Source organism: Rana temporaria, chromosome 12 (assembly GCF_905171775.1).
Source record: "Rana temporaria chromosome 12, aRanTem1.1, whole genome shotgun sequence".
Taxonomy (NCBI): domain Eukaryota; kingdom Metazoa; phylum Chordata; class Amphibia; order Anura; family Ranidae; genus Rana; species Rana temporaria.
Genome location: NC_053500.1, coordinates 48183704 through 48202765, shown reverse-complemented (window position 1 = coordinate 48202765; position 19062 = coordinate 48183704). Strand labels below are relative to the sequence as shown.

Genomic DNA, 19062 nt, shown 5'->3' with positions numbered 1-19062 from the left:
GCAAATTTTTTTGCATTTTGCGAGTTTTTTCCTCGCTTTTTTATTCTATTTTTATTTTTGAATCCTGCGATTCTTCCATCAACAGCCGACTGGGTGACAGGCTGGGTCCTCGACCCTTGTAGTCCCCCCAGGTTCGGCCTTCGAGCGTGTGCCGGCCCTCAGCTCCGCTTTGGGACGTCCACGACAGGCCCCATTGCTCCAGGGGCGGCCGGGGAACTTCGGTTCTAGGGCACACATATGACCGGTCTCTATGGCCTTGTCACAGTGTGTCTGGCTGACAGCCATGCCGTTCACGGACGTTGGTTCTGTCTGGGATACCTCCAGCCGGGTAGTCGCAGGACAGGTAAGTAGTGGCCCCTTACTCAGGTAAGTGGTCTGGCTGGAATGTTTTCCCTTGGGAGGTCGACTGAGGGTCCGCCCTGCTTTCCTCTCTCCCTTATTCCTCTCCCTCCTTCCCCCTTTGGGTGACGGCTGTGCAGGGGGTTTTTTCCCTGGGGCTCATATTTTTTATATTTTATTTTTTTTTTTTTTCACTCGGGTATGGCTGGGGCTGTTCTGTGTCACTGCAGGGGACTGTGGTGGACATTCTGGGCATTTTTGTGTGTGCTGTGTGCTGTTTTGGTGTACTGTCATTTTTGGGTACACTGTCTTTTTAAAACTGCGCAACGGCGGCCATTTTGCCGGAGCCGCGCTTGTATTATTCGGCGGCCATTTTCTTGTGGCCGGCGCCGTTTTCAGCACTAGTTCGGCCTCTAGTGGCCGTTTCGGCGGGGAAAAAAGACCGCGAATCATCTGAGGGGACAGACGCAGCGCTGCAGCTTCTCCTCGGCACACACTTGTCCTTCACAGACCGCGCTGTACCAGGGGGGTGGTGAGTCTCAGGGGGCCCCAGACTGTGCTCTAGCGGCCGGGAGGTGACCTGTGGGGGACTTTTTTCCTGCCATTGGCAGTGGGGGTGACACGGCAGCTGCAATATGGAGCCTGAATCAGGCCCCTCATTCCTCACAATGCCGGAATTAACCCTAAGCGCCCCTCCCCCTGCCACATCTGTTGAATCGGTGTCGGCTGTCCTGGAGTCTTTTCTCACCAGGTTTGAAGCTGCCAGTGCTCGGTTGGGGGGTAAAAAGCGCCCCCCCCCAGAGGCTGTTTCTGGGGATATCTCTGACGCAGAATCTGATAACGCTGTTGCTGCTTCTGGTTCTGTCATGTCAGAGGATGCGGGCTTAACCCACATGGACAGCGAGGATGACTCTGCTGCGGAGTCTGCTGACAAGGAATTTGTTGGAGCTCTTATTACTGCGGTACGTGAGACTCTTCATTTAGAGGATGTGGCGGAGACACCAGCGGTGTCAGTCCCTTTTGGATTCCGCAAACCACCGCGTACCGCTAAGGTATTCCCCTGTGTTCCTTATTTGGACAATTTGTTGTATAAGGAATGGGATACACCGCAAAAGGCTTTTACTGTTCCTAAAAGCTTTGCTACCCGTTACCCCCTGGAGGAGGACTTTTTAAAAAAGTGGGTCACTCCTCCGTCGGTGGACCCTCCTGTGTCCAGACTGAGTAAGGCTACTACGTTGCCTGTGGAGGGGGCTCCTGCTTTCAAGGACCCCGCTGATAGGAGAGTGGAGGCCGTGGCCCGCTCCCTGTTCTCGGTGGTGGGTTCGGCGGTAAGGCCGGCTCTGGCCGGCGCCCTGGTTGCTCAGACGCTAACTGAAAGGGCGAAGCTCCTGCTGCAGGATCTGGAGGTCCAGGGTGCTTCCGAGTCCTCTAGGGACCTGGCTGAGCAGTTGATTCAGGGTCAGAAGTTTCTCTGTGAGGCGGCTATGGATTCGATTCCTTTGCTTTCCAGGGCTTCTGTCTACGCAGTGGTTCTGCGCCGCCTTATATGGCTGAAGTGCTGGTCGGCTGACCAGTCCTCAAAAAAGGCCTTGGTGGATTTGCCCTTTAAGGGCGGACGGCTCTTTGGGGCATCCCTGGATGACATCATTAAGGATGCCACTGGAGGTAAGAGCAACTTGCTCCCTCAGTCGGGGAAGGGTAAGGAACCTCGCCGCAAGCAAGGTCCTACTTTTACTACCCCTAAGCGGTTTTTTCGTGCGCCCAGCGCGGCTGGAAAAGGTCCGCAAGGGGCAAAAGCCCCTGCTGCCGGGCGTAAGCGCCCCTGGTTTAACAAACCAAACAAGCCTGCGGACAAGCCTGCTTCCGCATGAAGGTCTGCCCCCGCCCGGGTCTCGGGTGGGGGGACGGCTTCACGACTTCGCGGATCGGTGGAACTCTCTTCTGACCGACCGTTGGGTTTGCGAGGTGGTCGCCTCGGGGTACAAGATAGAGTTCCTCTCTTGTCCCCCAAACAGATTTTTTCCATCCAACCTCCAGCTTCCTCAGGATCGGCGGCTAGCCCTATCCGGGGCTGTCCAGGATCTTCTGGACAGAGGGGTGGTTGTGCCGGTTCCCTCGCTGGAACGGTTTCGGGGGTTCTACTCCAATCTGTTCGTGGTTCCCAAGAAGGGAGGGGTTCGCCCTGTCCTGGACCTAAAGGCCCTCAACTCCTTTGTCAAGGTGCAGCGATTCAGGATGGAGTCGGTCCGTTCTATCATAGCGGCCCTCCACCAGGGGGACTTCATGGCGTCCTTGGACATCATGGACGCATACCTGCATGTCCCCGTTTGCACAAGCCACCAAAGATATCTGCGTTTTGCGATCGGGGAGGACCACTATCAATTCGTGGCCCTCCCGTTCGGGCTGGCGTCGGCACCACGGGTGTTCACCAAGGTGCTCGCCCCGATCCTGGCCTTGCTAAGGCAGCGAGGGATCGCTATCGTGGGATACCTGGACGACCTTCTCCTGAGAGCTTCTTCAAGCTCAGAGTTAGAGGAGGACGTGTCCATCACGTGTCGGACTCTGCAGGAGTTCGGCTGGCTTCTGAATCTCAAAAAATCAGTGTTGGTTCCGTCCCAGAGGCTGGAACACCTGGGGCTGGTTTTGGATTCGGGGGAGGCAAAAGTGTTCCTCCCATCGGAAAAACTGCGGACCCTGCAATCTGCAGTGAGACAGTTGTCGACCCAGAAGTGGTCGTCTCTTCGCTTCTGCATGCGGGTTCTGGGTCTGATGGTGGCCTCCTTCGAGGCGGTTCCGTATGCCCAATTCCACACCAGGGTACTACAGAAGGAGGTTCTGTCACGATGGGACAGGGTCCCATCTTCTCTGGATCGCCAGATTCGGTTGAGCCATCTGGCCAAGTCTTCCCTGGCATGGTGGCTGACGTCTCCGGTGCTTCGGTCCGGGAAGTCTTTTCTTCCGTGCCGCTGGACAGTGGTCACGACGGATGCCAGCCTCTTCGGCTGGGGGGGCGTCTGGGGCACCCAGTCAGCCCAGGGGCGCTGGACTCAGGAGGAGTCCCGCCTGCCGATCAATATCCTGGAGCTCCGAGCGATCAAGCTGTGCCTTGTCAGGTGGTCCCTGGAGCTGCAGGGCCGTCCTGTCAGGATCCAGTCCGACAACGCCACGGCCGTGGCGTACGTCAATCATCAGGGCGGCACAAGGAGCTCGGCCGCGGCGACGGAGGTCGCTCACATACTTCGGTGGGCCGAAAGGTCCGTTCCGGCCCTGTCAGCGGTATACATTCCGGGAGTTCTGAATTGGCAAGCCGACTTCCTAAGTCGCACGACTCTGGATCAAGGGGAGTGGTCTCTCCACCCGGAGGTTTTTCAGATCCTGTGCCAAAAATGGGGCACTCCAGACGTGGACCTTCTGGCGTCCCGTCTCAATCGGAAGGTACCACGGTTTGTGGCCAGGTCAAGGGACCCCTGGGCAGACGCGTCAGACGCGTTAGTGGCTCCCTGGGGTCAATATCACCTGATTTACGCCTTCCCTCCTCTAAGGCTCCTACCCCGCCTGCTGCGCAGGGTGGAAGCCGAAGGGATTCCAACGATCCTGATCGCCCCAGATTGGCCGCGTCGCTCTTGGTACGCGGACCTGGTACGTCTGGTGGCAGACGCCCCCTGGCGCCTGCCTCTGAGGGAAGATCTCCTGTCTCAGGGCCCGATCTTCCATCCTGCTTTACGGTCACTGGCTTTAACGGCGTGGCTGTTGAGAACCAGGTACTGAAGGACCGGGGCCTGTCGGGCCCGGTAATCTCTACCATGATGCGTGCACGGAAGTCCACTTCTCGAAAAATTTATCATCGTACATGGAAAGCATACATCTCTATGTGTGAGGAGATGAAGTGGCACCCCCGTACTTACGTGGTGTCCCGGATCCTGCTGTTCCTACAGCGGGGAGTGGACCAGGCTCTTGCCTTAAGCACGATCAAGAGTCAGATTTCTGCTCTGGCTGTTTATTTTCAGCGTCCCGTGGCAGCGCACTCTTTGGTTCGCACGTTTGTGCAGGGGGTCCGGCATGTGGCCCCCCCGGTGCGCCCTCCGCTACCTTCTTGGGACTTGAACTTGGTCCTCTCGGCGCTTCAGCGTGCCCCCTTTGAGGACATTCGGGAGATCCCCTTGCTGACTTTGTCGCAGAAGGTGGTCTTTCTGGTAGCTATTACCTCTATCAGACGAGTGTGTGAACTGGCGGCCTTGTCTTGCAAGGCCCCCTACTTGGTCATCCATCAGGATAAGGCGGTGCTGCGCCCGCGACCTTCTTTTCTTCCGAAGGTCGTTTCGGCCTTTCACATTAACGAGGACATTGTTGTTCCATCATTATGTCCTCAGCCGAAGAACCCGAAGGAAGCCGTTTTACATTCTCTAGATGTGGTTCGGGCCCTTCGAGTTTACTTGTCGGCGACAGCTCCGTTCCGGAAGTCGGACTCGCTGTTCGTGTCTGTGTCCGGTCCCAGTAAGGGCCTGGCAGTCTCGTCGGCCACCATTTCCAGGTGGATCCGACAGGTTGTGCTTCAGGCCTACGCCCTGAAGGGGCGGGCGCCTCCCTTTCGGGTCACGGCGCATTCGACCAGGGCGATTGGAGCCTCCTGGGCTTTCCGACACCAAGCCTCTGTGTTACAGGTGTGTAAGGCTGCGACCTGGTCGTCGGTCCACACTTTCTCAAAGTTTTATATGGTGGATGTGAGTGCATCTTCTGATGCCTCATTCGGCCGCAGGGTGTTACAGGCGGCAGTTTAAGGTTGGAGTTCCTCCGTTGAGTAACTCCGGTTTTGTTTGGGGTGTAACCTGTTGTTTGCTGTGTTATTTTTCCCACCCCTCGTTTTTTGACACTGCTTGGGGACGTCCCGAAGGTCAAAGGATGCTGTGTCCGTCTATGAACGAAAGAGAAAAAAGGATTTTTGTACTCACCGTAAAATCCATTTCTCTGAGTTCATAGACGGACACAGCACCCACCCCTCCTTGGTTTGTACTGCTTGTTACGAACTGAAGCTGCTGGAGCAGGGTGTGGGTTATGCCTGGGGGAGCCACGCCCCCTGGGAGGAGCGGCATGAGGGAAAGTTTTAACACCTTGAGTGCTGTGGAAATTCTGCCTAAAATCTCCTGGTAGGAAGAACATAACCCGAAGGTCAAAGGATGCTGTGTCCGTCTATGAACTCAGAGAAATGGATTTTACGGTGAGTACAAAAATCCTTTTTTTTTCCCCTCAGTTTAGGCCGATACGTATTCTTCTACATATTTTTGGTCAAAAAAGTTTGCAATAAGCGTTTATCGATTTGGTTTGCGCAAAAGTTATAGCGTTTACAAAATTTGGGATAGTTTTATGGAATTTTTATTAATTTTATTTTTTACTACTAATGGCGGCGATCAGCATTTTTTTTTCGTGACTGAGATTATGGCGGACACATTTTTGGGACCATTGTCATTTTCACAGCGGAAAGTGCTATAAAAATGCACTGATTACTGTGAAAATGACAATGGCAGTCAAGGGGTTAACCACTAGGGGGCGCTAAGGGGTTGAGTGTGCCCTAAGGGAGTGATTCTTACTGTAGGGGGGCGTGGCTGGACGTGTGACGTCACTGATCATCGTTCCCTATGACAGGGAACAGACGATCAGTGACAAGCCACAGAGAAGAACGGGGAAGGTTTGTTTACACTCACCTCTCCCCATTCTTCAGCTCCTGTGACCCGATCGCGGGACAGCGGCGGCGATCGGGTCCGGCGAGCGTGGTCACGGAGCTTCGGACCGTGTCGCGAGCGCACCGCCGGCAGCACGCTTGCGACCCACAGCTGGGTTCTAAAAGGGGACGTATATGTACACCCTTGTGCCCAGCTGTGCCGTTTTGTCGACGTATATCGTTGTGTGGCGGTCCTTAAGTGGTTAAATTCAGGGGAGCTTAGCTCACGGTTGCTTTTTTCTATTTTTTTTTTAATGCTGTTTTTGGAGGAGAAATACAATATTATTCTACTGTAATTTGACTACAAAAGCGTTCCTCTGTGTCATAGTTTAGAGCCATTACAGCCTCTTGTATGACCCAGTCTGAGGACTTCAGTATTGAGCAAGGCTTCATACTGAGAGCAACCTCAAAATTGGTATCATTGGGTGCCATTTTGAAAAAATTCAGTCGCACACTCTCTTCACTTTCTCCTAACGTTCAGCCTAGAGGAAGCATGTTCCTGTTACTGCTCTGAAGCGCATTGTGGACCATCCTGTCTAGGCTTCCCTTCCACTGCTTGCCTACAGTGGATTTGTGTCCTCCTGAGATCCTCATCAGCACTTGCCCCTTGGGTTTGTGAGTACACAAATGCCTTTTCTATACCGGTAACGAGCTGAGATTAGGAGCGCTCTTAAAAGTGCTCCTAATCTCAGCTGGTTACCTATATAAAAGACTCCTGTCCACAGAAGCAATCAATCAGATTCCAATCTCTTCACCATGGCCAAGACCAAAGAGTTGTCCAAGGATGTCGGGGACAAGATTGTTGACCTACACAAGGCTGGAATGGGCTACAAGACTATCGCCAAGCAGCTTGGTGAGAGGGTGACAACAGTTGGTGCGATTATTTTCAGACCTTCTGAAAGGATCAGTTTGATGTCTAGGAATTACTATCTTCCTGGGTCCCTCTATTGACAGCAAGTACACAAATCTTATTTACTTGGACATTGGGGGGTTTCCTACACCCCTTTTTTCTGTTTTTGTATACCCAGAGCCGCTGATAAGGCAGTACAACCTGCCCTCCTGTACTGGGCCCAGGACCAAGTTTTTTTTTTTTTTTAAACCAAATCTTATTTACCATTTGCAGTCAGCAGGTGAAATTCTAAGCAAGTTTAGATGGCAGTTAAGGTCCTAGACAGCGGCTTTTCTAATCTGAGATCTGATTGACTCCTTACTGCTATCAGAGTTGGCAAGGTGAATTGATTTTCATATGCAGAATACCTTAAAAAATTGATAATATAGCATATCATATATTCATTAAAGCGGTAGTAAACCGTCATCTCCTCTCTGAACTATTTACATATTTAGAAAGACACTGTACCGCTGCATCGATCGCTATGTTTTAAATGTAATTTTTTGTTGTAACGTTTTAAATCTTGGCTTTTCTGCAGTCTCCTCATAGTATGCCTGCGCCATGCTCGTTTAGGTCTTCCGCATCTGCTGCAGGCATAACTTCCGCCCACAGTTGATTACGCTTGCTGTAATCCTGCGCGTGCACACTACGGCCAATATTCAAGCCTCTTCTTCGTTTCCATCCATGAAACTCTGGGGGCAGGAAAAGTCAGCGCAAACCATCGTGTGATGTCGGGGCTAACGTCGACAGCAGGAAATGACGCAGCCCCCGACATAAACAGAGATTTGGCCGGCAGCGTCTCGGCTTGCCGGTTTGAACGATCGTATGGCGCATGCGCGGAACGACGTCATCACTCGGCATATTCGCGATATACAGGAAAGGAAGCAGGTAGGACCGAAAAGACACAGAGCAATGCATTTGGGAGATTAAGATGCTTTGAGCAATACAAAGTCGAAAATTTAGGTATACAACCACTTTAAGTGGGTAAGATCTTTAATAAATGTAGCAAATAGTGCATAGAGTGATTCAATGAGCCAAACTTGGAATGTTCCATTGAACGTTTTTCCTTTTTCTTGTGATAACTCTTCACAGCTGAACGGGCTTTAGATACTATGAACTTTGAAGTGATTAAAGGAAGACCGATCCGTATTATGTGGTCTCAGAGAGATCCTGGCCTTCGGAGATCTGGAGTAGGAAATGTCTTCATCAAAAACCTTGACGACTCAATTGATAACAAAGCATTGTACGATACATTCTCAGCATTTGGAAACATTTTGTCTTGTAAAGTAAGTGACTTGGTTTGTTTCAAATGTTTGTATCACTCAGGCCCCCCCCCGGCGCGCCATCCGCTGTGATTGACAGCAGTGCCAGCCAATGTCTGCGCTGCTATCAATCCGCCCAGCCTGGCCAATCAAAGGCCAGGCTGGGAACCGAAAAAGATGACAAGCACGCGCCTGGGACTTTCGATTGGTGAGGTAAGTAAAACGGGGGCTTGGGGGGGGGGGGGGCGGAGCTGTCAGATGTTTTTATACCTTAATGCATAGGATGCATTAATGTAAAAAAATGTTTTCCTTTACAACCCCTTTAAGGTAAGCGCTCTGTGAGCACAGCACCTAGAAGATTCACACAGAAGATTGTGAAGTTCCTGTAAGATTTGGATTGCACAAGGATCCTTATCACTTATTCTTTTGCCATTTTCTGTTCACCTATGTTTGCACTTTGGGACTATTTATTATTGTCACTCATCACTTATTTTGTTATACATTAGTGGTTTTATTATCTATTATTTATTTATTGAACTGTATGCACTGATCACTCTTTTATCAATATCACTACATGTATTTATTCACTTACTCATATAGATTTAGCAGCATATTTAATTTTTTTATATATATATATATATATATATATAATAGTTTTTTTCTCATTCACGGTTATTCTACTCTTAAGTGGCGGCGCGGTACCACCATTCATATATTCAGTGCAGAAGTTGCTGTTTATGGCATGGCTCTGAAGGAGTTAATTTAGAGGTCGTGTGCCGATGACTTCACCGGCTGCATCTAAATTAAATATCTCCTAAATGGCGTATGTTTAGGCGATATTTACAGTACGTATAGGTGAAAATCATACATGGGAGTTTACTCCCACTTTAGTAGCTAAACCCAAAAACACCACAGGCATCGGGAGTGCGTTGCGCTCTGGATGCAGGCATCGGGAGTGCGTTGCGCTCTGGATGCAGGCATCGGGAGTGCGTTGCGCTCTGGATGCAGGCATCGGGAGTGCGTTGCGCTCTGGATGCAGGCATCGGGAGTGCGTTGCGTTGACTAACATTGGGTGCTTGCAAAGTATGCCCCTGGCCACTTTCCTAACAGGTGTTGTGCTCTCCCGGTATGCACCAGAAAGTTCAGTTTTCAGTGTACCATGGTTTGTATTCTTCCTACAGGTTGTTTGTGATGAGAATGGATCAAGAGGTTATGGTTTTGTTCATTTTGAGACTCAAGAAGCTGCCACCCGAGCCATACAAACGATGAACGGAATGCTGCTCAATGACAGAAAAGTGTGAGTACTAAACGCTTTTTCTCTTATGTATATATTATGCATGGCTCCGCCTCCACAGCCACATCCTTCATTCACAGACCTCTGTGTTTTATTAAATCACAAGACCTGACTTCCACTGCAGCAGACAGGCTTGTAGTGGAACATTAGTGCACGGCACTGCTTCAGCGCTCTAATTTAATGGTCTGTACCTCAGCATGGACAGTTGGAGGAAAAGTCTGCAGGAGCATGGAATTGTACCCACCAGACACTGATTGTGGTTGCAGTGCTTTACAGGCTTCTTTTGAGAAAACAAACTAAACTTATTTTTTTAACTGCAATATTATATATGCATTTATATTATTATTATTATTATTATTATTATTATTATTATTATTATTATATGTATTATTATTTTTTTTTTGTTTGTGGTGGGGTTTCTTGGTGCCCAAAAGGCCCTGACATCAGTTCTTGCTTTTAAAGCAGGGTTTGACAAATTTGCTTGGAATCTAGGAGCCAGCTAAAAAAGTTAGGAGGAAGAAAACCCGCCCCGTCCCGACAAGCTTGCGCGCAGAAGCGAACACATACGTGAGCAGCGCCCACATATGTAAACTGTGTTCAAACCACACAGAGCGAGAGCAATAATTCTAGCCCTAGACCACCTCTGTAGCTCAAAACATGCAACCTGTAGATTTTTTTAAAACGTCGCCTATGAAGATTTTAAAGGGTAAAAGTTTGTCGGCATTCCACGAGCGGACGCAATTTTGAAGTGTGACATGTTGGGTATGAATGTACTCGGCGTAAAATTATCTTTCATAATATTAAAAAAAATGGGGATAACTTTACTGTTGTCTTATTTTTAAATTAAAAAAAGTGTAATTTTTTTCCCAAAAAAGTGCGCTTGTAAGACCGCTGCGCAAATACGGCATGACAAAGTATTGCAACGATCGCCATTTTATTCTCTAGGGTGTTAGGATAAAAAATATATATAATGTTTGGGGGTTCTAATTAGAGGGAAGAAGATGGCAGTGAAAATAGTGAAAAATTACATTAGAATTGCTGTTTAACTTGTAATGCTTAACTTGTAATACCAACGGCCACCACCAGATGGCGCCAGCTTACACATCTGGTGGTATTAACTAAATTATTTTTTTGCCCCCCTTCCAAGCCAAGTCGCCAGGACTCTATTTCTAGTCCCCATGGCGACCTGGCGCCCGGGATTTGTCGAGCCCTGTTTTAAAGTGTTGCTAAACCTACAACAGTAAAATCAGTCTGTATATGCAGTAACGAATGCTTGTTATACTCACTGTGGAACTTATGGGGTTAATCCTCTGCATTGTGTATAAAGGCTGTGTGATCCTGTCTCTGATTCTCCTCTTCTTTAAAGCAGAGGTCCACACAAAAATGGAACCTTCGCTTTTCGGAACCCCCCCCTTCGGTGTCACGTTTAGCACCTTTTCATGGAGGAAGGGGTGCAGATACCTGCATAGACCCGCCCCTTCCAGAAGATAGCAGGGACCAGTGAGGACGTGCAGCGCGACTTGCGCATGCGCAGTAGAGAATCGGGAAGTGAAGCCTCAAGGCTTCATTTCCTGATTCCCCTCACCAAGGATGGCGGCGGGGGCAGCCAAGAGCCAAGCGATTAATCGGCTTCGGCTGCCGACATCGTGGACAGGTAAGTGTCCATATATTTAAAGTCAGCAGCTGGAGTACTTGTACCGGCTTTTAATAACAGTATGTGTGTTTTTTTTTTTTTTTTGGACCTCCGCTTTATCTCCAATCCATCTTGTGATAGAACAGAGCGTTAGGAGTCGGGCTGCACATGCTCACTTTAGTGTGTCTTGCTAGAGAGTTGTTAAGAGGGGTTAATTCTCTGCATTGTGTAAAAAGGCTGTTTGATCCTATCTCTGATCTTCCCCTTCTTCCACTGTCCCCAACCCATCTCCTGATTAGTACAGAGCTTTGGAGGCTCTCTGCACATGTTCAGTTTGGTGTGTGTGTGTGTGTTTTTTTTTTTTTTTCTTGGGAGAGTGCATGTGATCAGCGCAGGGCCAATCAGCACTGTCCAGACAGAGCTAGGGGAACTGTAGCCTCATAGGACAGTCGGAATAGAATGAAAACTCTTCCTACAAGCCTTCACCACACACTGATGGAAGTTATAAGACTAGCAGTTTATATTTACTAAAACTATTGCATTCCCACGTTCTGTGGGAGACCAGATATAGTGAATGCAGGGTCCTGGGCTTAGTAACCCTTTAAAGCCCATCTCTTTTAAGTACACAATGGGACCAGAGCATGTATGTAAAACAAAAATGTACTTAAAGTGAAACAATACCTTTTTTCACTTATAGGGTGTAGTGGGGGGTCAGGGGGTGTAGTGGGGGTTTTAGGAGCTGTATTTAAGGTCTCAGGGGCTGTAGTGGGGGTGTCAGGGGCACACTGGAACAGGGCGGACTATGCTCTCTGAGCTTCAGCTCCTTCTACTGCGGCTGCAAAATGTCTGTACAGTGCTTGTAAGGCACTTTACATACACTCGTGGGTATGTCCTTACTCGCGAGTGTATGTAAAGTGAGTGTACTTAAAGCGGGGTATGCCTGTAGTGGGGTTATGCTGTGCATTGGTCAACTGCTCAATTTAATCTAGGGGAGAGGAGAAAGGAGATATATCTGATCCTCCCAGTACAATACCGGTCTGGCATCCCCACGCTTCTGTGGTCTTGAGTTGTGGACTGTTCCTGACGTCAAGCCCAGAAAAGGCTCCATAGACCAGGAGAAGTCCACCACTGGACCAAGGCGGGACACCGTTTTGCAATGGCACAAAGGATCGGGAGAGTATAAGCTGTCTCCTCCCCTCATTCTTCGTTTTTTTTTTTTTTGCCCGGAGTTGTGCTTTAAAAGCAACGCTGTTGCCTATATTAAGAAGAACTGCAGTCTGCAAACATAATTTGTAATAAAAATATCTTTGCCATTCTAAAGCTTCCCTCCAACCACTCTGCATATTTTATATATATATATATATATATATATATATATATATTACGATTCTGTACTTGCCAAATATGCTGCAGAAATCTCCCTCCAATAAGTCTGGCTGCAACCATTTTAACTGTGGGCAGCTGAATCTGCTGCCTGTTCACTTCCTGGATTTACTCCAGCTCTGCAGCTCTCATTGGCCCTCTTATGACCCCCCCCCCCCCGGCAAACTCACAAGAGTGAGAGAGAGAGCTGTGTATGATGTCCTAAGCCTAGGCTAATGACCAGACAAGATACAGGAAGTGGGCCGTATAAGGGATTTACTGGCAGAAAGAAAAGTTTTGCTATTCAAAGTTAAAACAACAAGGGCAGAAGATTTAATAGATGGAAAGATAAAACAATTACTGAAGGTCCGCTTTAAGGTGTGGAGAAAAGCTGTACCAAGAAAGAAGATTGTAAATACCTTTTTGCAATGCCCAACACTGTTGAAAAGAAATCCTATGCTAAGTTGTGTTGCAGAAACCTTCCCTTTCCAGGATTGTCGATCTCTAGCTTTATGTTCGGAGTTCGTTGGTTGCTCCCGACAGCCTTTACATTACTACTGCTGAGAAGTTGGCGTATGGCAGAAAGAGACATGGGACACCCTTCTGACTTCTTTCACCAGTGCTATAAGTATATGAAATGGACCAACTTATACTATGTCATACTCTGGCAGTTTACTGATCAGTATTTTTTGTCTTGGCAGAGCCTTGATCTCGTCAATTAAGAGGGCAGGGGGAGGAAATGAGCAGTGCAACCAGATTCACTTTTCTAGAGCAACATACTGGTTTTCTAACCACCACAACTGATTTCCCCTGTTCCTCCCAGTGCCCAAAGTTCTTTAGTCAAGCTGAAAACAGATCTGCCATGGCTATTGTATACCAATGGGTGTCCTAAGGGGAGAATGGTTTCTGTCTGCCAAAACGGTAAGATTTTGCGTCCGATTTAGTTCCACATTTTCATTAAAGCTCTCCCTCTGCCCCTTAATGCAGAATGAACAAAAACTATTGGGGGTAAACAATTTGGATAATATGCTTACCTTTCCCCCAAGCCTAGCCAAGGTGAAGTTTCCTGCAAGTCGACGACATAACCCTCTGCACCAACAAGCTCGTCTTCTTCTTCTTCTTCGTCTTCGTCTTCTCTACGTTATTGGTAAATCATTTATCTGACTGATCAAATAATAAAATTGGACTTTGTGTATCACATACAATAGTTTGTATTGCCTTAAGGCCCGTACACACGGTCGAACTTTAACAAACCTCCGACGGACCTGTTTTTGCTGACAATCTGACGGTGTATACGCTCCATCAAACAAACTTTTTTTGCTTTTCCGCTTTTTCATCGGACAAATGTTTGCTGTGTAAATACACAAACTTTCCGGCAACAGAAGTCCTACTTCGGCTAATCCGATCGCATGTACACAAGTCCATCGGACTAAAGTCCAAAGTACAAACACGCTTGCTCAGAAACAATGCTAAAGATCAGACAACAATAGCAAAAGTTTCCCAAAGGGTGACGATTAAAGAGCAGAAAAAACACGTAGTGCTTCTATTACGTCACTACGTTCGTGTTTTGTTGGCCGGAAAAAGTCCTGCCGTGTATACATACCAAGTTCACAGACAACGCCCTCCACGGAAAAGTCCATTGGAAGTCCGATCGTGTGTACGAGGCTTCACAGTCAATCAGATTGCTCTTATACAATAAACGGTTCTATCAGAAATGTTGCAGGGAGATCTGTAGATCTGACCCTGAGAATGCTCTCGGCTCTGCAGGTCTTTATTATGCAACTACCTTTTCAAACATTTGTTCCTTTTCTTGGTATGCGACTATAGAGGACATCAACACAGGTTTATCTGATTAGGTGCTCCTATTATCTGACATTTACCCTAAACTTGTGTTTATACACTCACTACCTTCCACCAAGTAAAGACTATGACCACAACCGTACAATCATCTTTACTGCAGGGAAGTGGACCATTTCCTTTACACCAGCCTCGTAAATTTGTTCCCTCTTCCCATGTTGACAAATATTCTGCAGGGAAGAGCTTAACTTGCGTTGCATAACCTTCTTTTCTACAGATATTCAGGCCTGAACAATCATTTACCCTGGAGCATATAGTTCAGGGGTCTAAAACTGATGGCCCGCCAGCTGTTGCAGAGCTACAAGTCCCATCATGCCTCTGCCTGTGGGAGTCATGCTTGTAACTGTCAGCCTTGCAATGCCTCATGGGGCTTGTAGTTCTGCAACAGCTGGAGGGACGTTGGTTTGAAACCCCTGATGGAGTTGCTTCACTCAACAAGGTAGGATTCCTTTGCAAGCCAAAACCCCACCATTGACCATTCACTTGCCCAATGGATCCATTCTCAAATCTGGACCAATAACTCAAGAGACTTTTCCATTAATTTTGTCTGACACTTTTCAACAAGAATTTTTTGTGGTTTTAACTTTTTTCCGTCTCCTTTTGTTCGCTGTTATGCTGGGAATTTCCTGGCAGCAAGCATTCAAGCCTATGGATATGGATATGCTTGAATACTCCCTTGTTTACTGCCAGCAGCAATGTTTCCAGTGGGTTTCAATCAACTGCGTCTGTTCCTTGACTACCTTCCAAAGCCTTCCAGTATATCTTTTGGACCTCTTTTGACAAAGAGAAAGCTGACTACTATAACCTCATTGGCCTCATGACTGCCTGATTGATTGAACTTTTACCAGGTGCTAAAATATCTTTTTCGTTGCATATTTCCACTGTATGTCTGCAACATGCACTAATGGACATATCAAAGATGTTTAGGGTTTGCCAACCTCTACCAGAAGTTTAGCAGAAATTTTTTTTTTTTTCTCAAGTCGCCTTTCAGGACAACCTTGAAAAGAGCGCAGCTCCGCCTCCAACAGGAAACACATCCAGGATTTGAATCCCTCCTTTTCCACCATGGCTTCAGTTATTGTGTTTCCTCCGCCATGGTGGAAGCAACAGGCTGGAACCAGGGAGCTGCACTTTTCTCCAAGGTTGGAGGAGGACAGGCTTTTCCCTCAGTTATGGCAGTTGGTTTGCCGTTTTTGTGCATGGACCATCCCAGCTCCCCCCTTTACCTTACATGGAGGGGTGTTCCGGAGTCCCCGGTCTCGCCTGCTCACGGGAGCAAAGGACCCACAGGAGGCACATCGCCTATGCGCCCGGATTCCGCAGGTCATGGCTCTGGTGGTCGGGCGGGTGCCGCTGTTGTCAGCGGTGCGTCCCGCATGTCGGTTCCGGGTCCCGGCCAGCGGGTGACGTCACACCGGCGACGCTGTTCCCTATGGGGGCGTGGCACTCCAAGCACCTGGAACGCAGGGACTATGGGGTGGGTCCTTCGACCGGCGCTTCCGTTTCTGGCCTCTGCTGATGACGCAGAGACGGGGAAATTTAAAAAAACTCAGGGTTTTTCCTCACTGTGCTGTTTCTCTACTTGGATGGAGGAAAGATCATCAGGCTGATGCAGGTGACCGGTGTCAGGCCCAGGTGAGAGGGGTACAGCGGTGCCTTTTATTCTGAACCTTATGGGCTTTGCTTTCGTTATCTTCTTAACTTCCTCCCTATGGGAGCCTGTCTGTTTAGTCAGAAGCGTCTTGCTTGGCCGACTCTGCAGTTTGTTTTGGGTGGTTGCTGTCATACTGATGGGACACTTTACTTTCGGTTCTGGTGGTGGTGTTTTAGACTGAGGTGTTTGGTGGCTAGATAGAACTCTAGATGAGTTATTGTTTATCTTGTTTCAGGAAAAAACGTTAAGCAAAGCTAAACAGTTAATTCCACCAAGTCAGAGGAAGTGTCCCTCTTGCAAGAATCCTCTCAGGGATTCATGGCAAAAATCAATGTGTAGATCATGCATTAAAGACCTGGTTGAAGAGGAATGATCTTAACAATTTAAAGACCTGTTTTCCTCAGTCCGTGAACTTACAAATTCACTCAGCTCAGTAAAATCCCTTTTGGTACAAAATCCACCACAAGTTAAACCCCAGCAACTACCATCGAGCCCAAGAGCCTCCACCTCTAAACCAGTAGAGGTGGACTCTGGGGACGAAGGGGCAAGTACTCTTCCCTCCTTTTAAGGATTCTGATGAAGAGGAGGAAGAGGATGCGGGCAGATATAAACTATCCCTGGAGGATGTGGATGAATTGTTAAGCGCAATTTACACCACCCTGGATATTCAGGAGGAGAAAGTACAGTTATCTGTCCACGATTAAAATGTACCAGGGCCTGGATGATTCCAAACATAGTTTTCCCAGTCCATAGAGTACTATCGGACACAATTAAAAAAGAATGGAAAGATCCGGAAAAAGGACTGTTTCTATCCAAATCTCTTAAGAGAAAGGTTCCCCTTTGAAAATAAAGAGTCTGAGATTTGGAACAAGAAACCTAGAGTTGATGCTGCATTCTCGCAGGTTTCCCAGCGGACGGATCTTGCCTTTGAGGACATGGGGGTCCTAAAAGATGCAATGGACAAAAGGGCAGATGCCCTTCTGAAAAAAGCATGGGACTCCGCGTCGGCCAGCCTCAAACCGGCTTTGGCCTCAACAGTGGTGGCGAGGAACCTAGAATGCTGCGTGGAGAAGCTAAGGGGCCATGGTGAGGCAGGTTCTCATAGAAAAGATCTTCTAGAGTCCTTCCCTCTAATACTTGAGGCAATTAAGTATTTGGCTGATGCATCAGCTTAGTCAATTAAAATGGCAGCCAGATCCTCAGCACTTGTTAATTGAGCCAGGCGCGCAGTCTGGCTAAAAACTTGGTCGGGGGATACAGCCTCCAAGATTAAACTTTGCGGCATACCCTTTTCAGGGGATTTTCTTTTTGGCCCAGATCTGGAAACTGTTTTGGACAGAACAGCCGACAAAGGCTTTCCCTGCTAAGAAGACTTTTAAAAAGAATGTTCGTGCTGTTCAGCAGCCCTTCAAAAATAAAGACAACAAAAAACGTTGGGTTCCCCCATAAGGGGCGGAGTTCTCTTTAGATCTCCAGACTGTTTCATGGCATCCCTGGATGAAGAGACGCCTATCTACATGTACCGATAGCGCTGGCTTCCCAAGGGTTTCTTCGCCTGGCCATCAATCTAGGTACTTCAGTCTGGCATCTCCAGTTCAGGGCCCTGCTGTTCGGGCTTTTATCTTCCCCCCAGGATCTTTTCAAAAGTGATGGCGGAAACCCTGCAACCTCTGAAACTGAGGGGGATCTCGGTCATTCAATATCTGGACGACCTATTGTTCTTTTCAGATTCCAGAGATCAGGTTGAGACAAACTTTCAAATGTCAGACTCATCTCAAGAGCCTAGGTTGGCTGTTAAATCTAGAGAAGTCAAATCTAGATCCTACACAGGAGATGAGGTTTCTGGACTACGCCTTAAATTCTGTACTGCAAAAAGTGTTTTTAGGGCTCTTTCTCAAAACAGACCTATAGCCCTCAGTTTTTCCAAGCTATTAGCTATTGTTTTACAGGGTCTCACGGGAGTTCTGTTTGAACCCTTACAAAATACGTCCTTAAAAAATTTTAGTTCTCAAAACAATTTTTTTAGTTGCCATTACGTCAGCAAGACGAGTCAGTGAGCTCCAAGCTCAAGCAATTACAGAACCTTTTCTTAGAGTCCTTTCAGACCAGGTGATCCTCCAAACGCATCCAGCCTTCCTACCGAAAGTGGCCTTAACCTCGGTCGCAATAGATCATTTTATCCACCTTTTTCCTCAGTTCCTACTATGGCAGGAGAAGAAGCTTTCCATACACTGGATGTGGGAGATGTTTGTTACAGTTTCTTTCCGTCACCAAGGAGTTCAGAAAGTCAAACGCTCTCTTTGTGGTGTTCTCAGGCCTCTGCAAAGGGGAAAAAGCTTCTGAAAGTACGCTCGGGAGATGGCTTAGACAAGCAATTTCAGAAGCCTATCGAGCCAAAGGAGAAATGCCTCCCTCCAGCTATCGCTGCTCACTCAACGTGGTCAACGGCAGTTTCCTGGGCCGAAAGGGCCGATGCTACGCCTGATCAGATTTGCAAGGCTGCCACTTGGTCCAGTTACTCAACTTTTATTCAGCACTACAGGTTGGACTTGCTGTCTGCCGCAGATTAAGCCTTCGGCAGGAAGGTACTGTAGGCAGTACTCCCGCCCTAGGGTAGGTTACTTGGTTATCCACTCCAAGGTTGTCCTGAAAGGCGACTTGAGAAAAACTTAGTTAGACTTACCGATGACAGTATTTCTAAGAGCCTTTCAGGACAACCGCTATTTTCCCTCCTAATATATCTTAGAAGTAATTTAGATGTATCTATCATGGTGTTGTGGTTCTTCTGTGCTTTGTTTTCCAGTGTCGGAGGCCACAATAACTAAAGCCGTGGTGGAAGAGGAGGGAATTTAAAGCCTTGGTGTGTTTCCTGTTGAAGAGGCGGAGCTGCGCTCTCTCCAAGGTTGTCCTGAAAGGCTCTTAGAAATACCGTCACCGGTAAGTCTTACTAAGTTTTTTTGGCATGATTAGCTTAATTTCCCAGCTAATGAACCAACATAAATGATTACAGTAACCGCCAATGGCACAAATATGACAAATGAAAAACGCCTTCATCT

At 48.0% G+C, this 19062-nt stretch overlaps 1 protein-coding gene across 5 annotated transcripts in view; it reads left to right on the top strand.

Moving 5' to 3' along the window:
* The window catches only part of LOC120919568 (embryonic polyadenylate-binding protein-like), a 154664-nt gene that overhangs the window by 21676 nt on the left and 113926 nt on the right, over positions 1–19062 (top strand). For all 5 annotated transcript variants that reach the window (XM_040331776.1, XM_040331779.1, XM_040331777.1 and 2 more), the window contains exons 3-4: positions 8037–8230; positions 9388–9503. In XM_040331776.1, coding sequence (XP_040187710.1) covers positions 8037–8230; positions 9388–9503 — 310 coding nt within the window. The remainder of the gene's footprint in view (positions 1–8036; positions 8231–9387; positions 9504–19062) is intronic.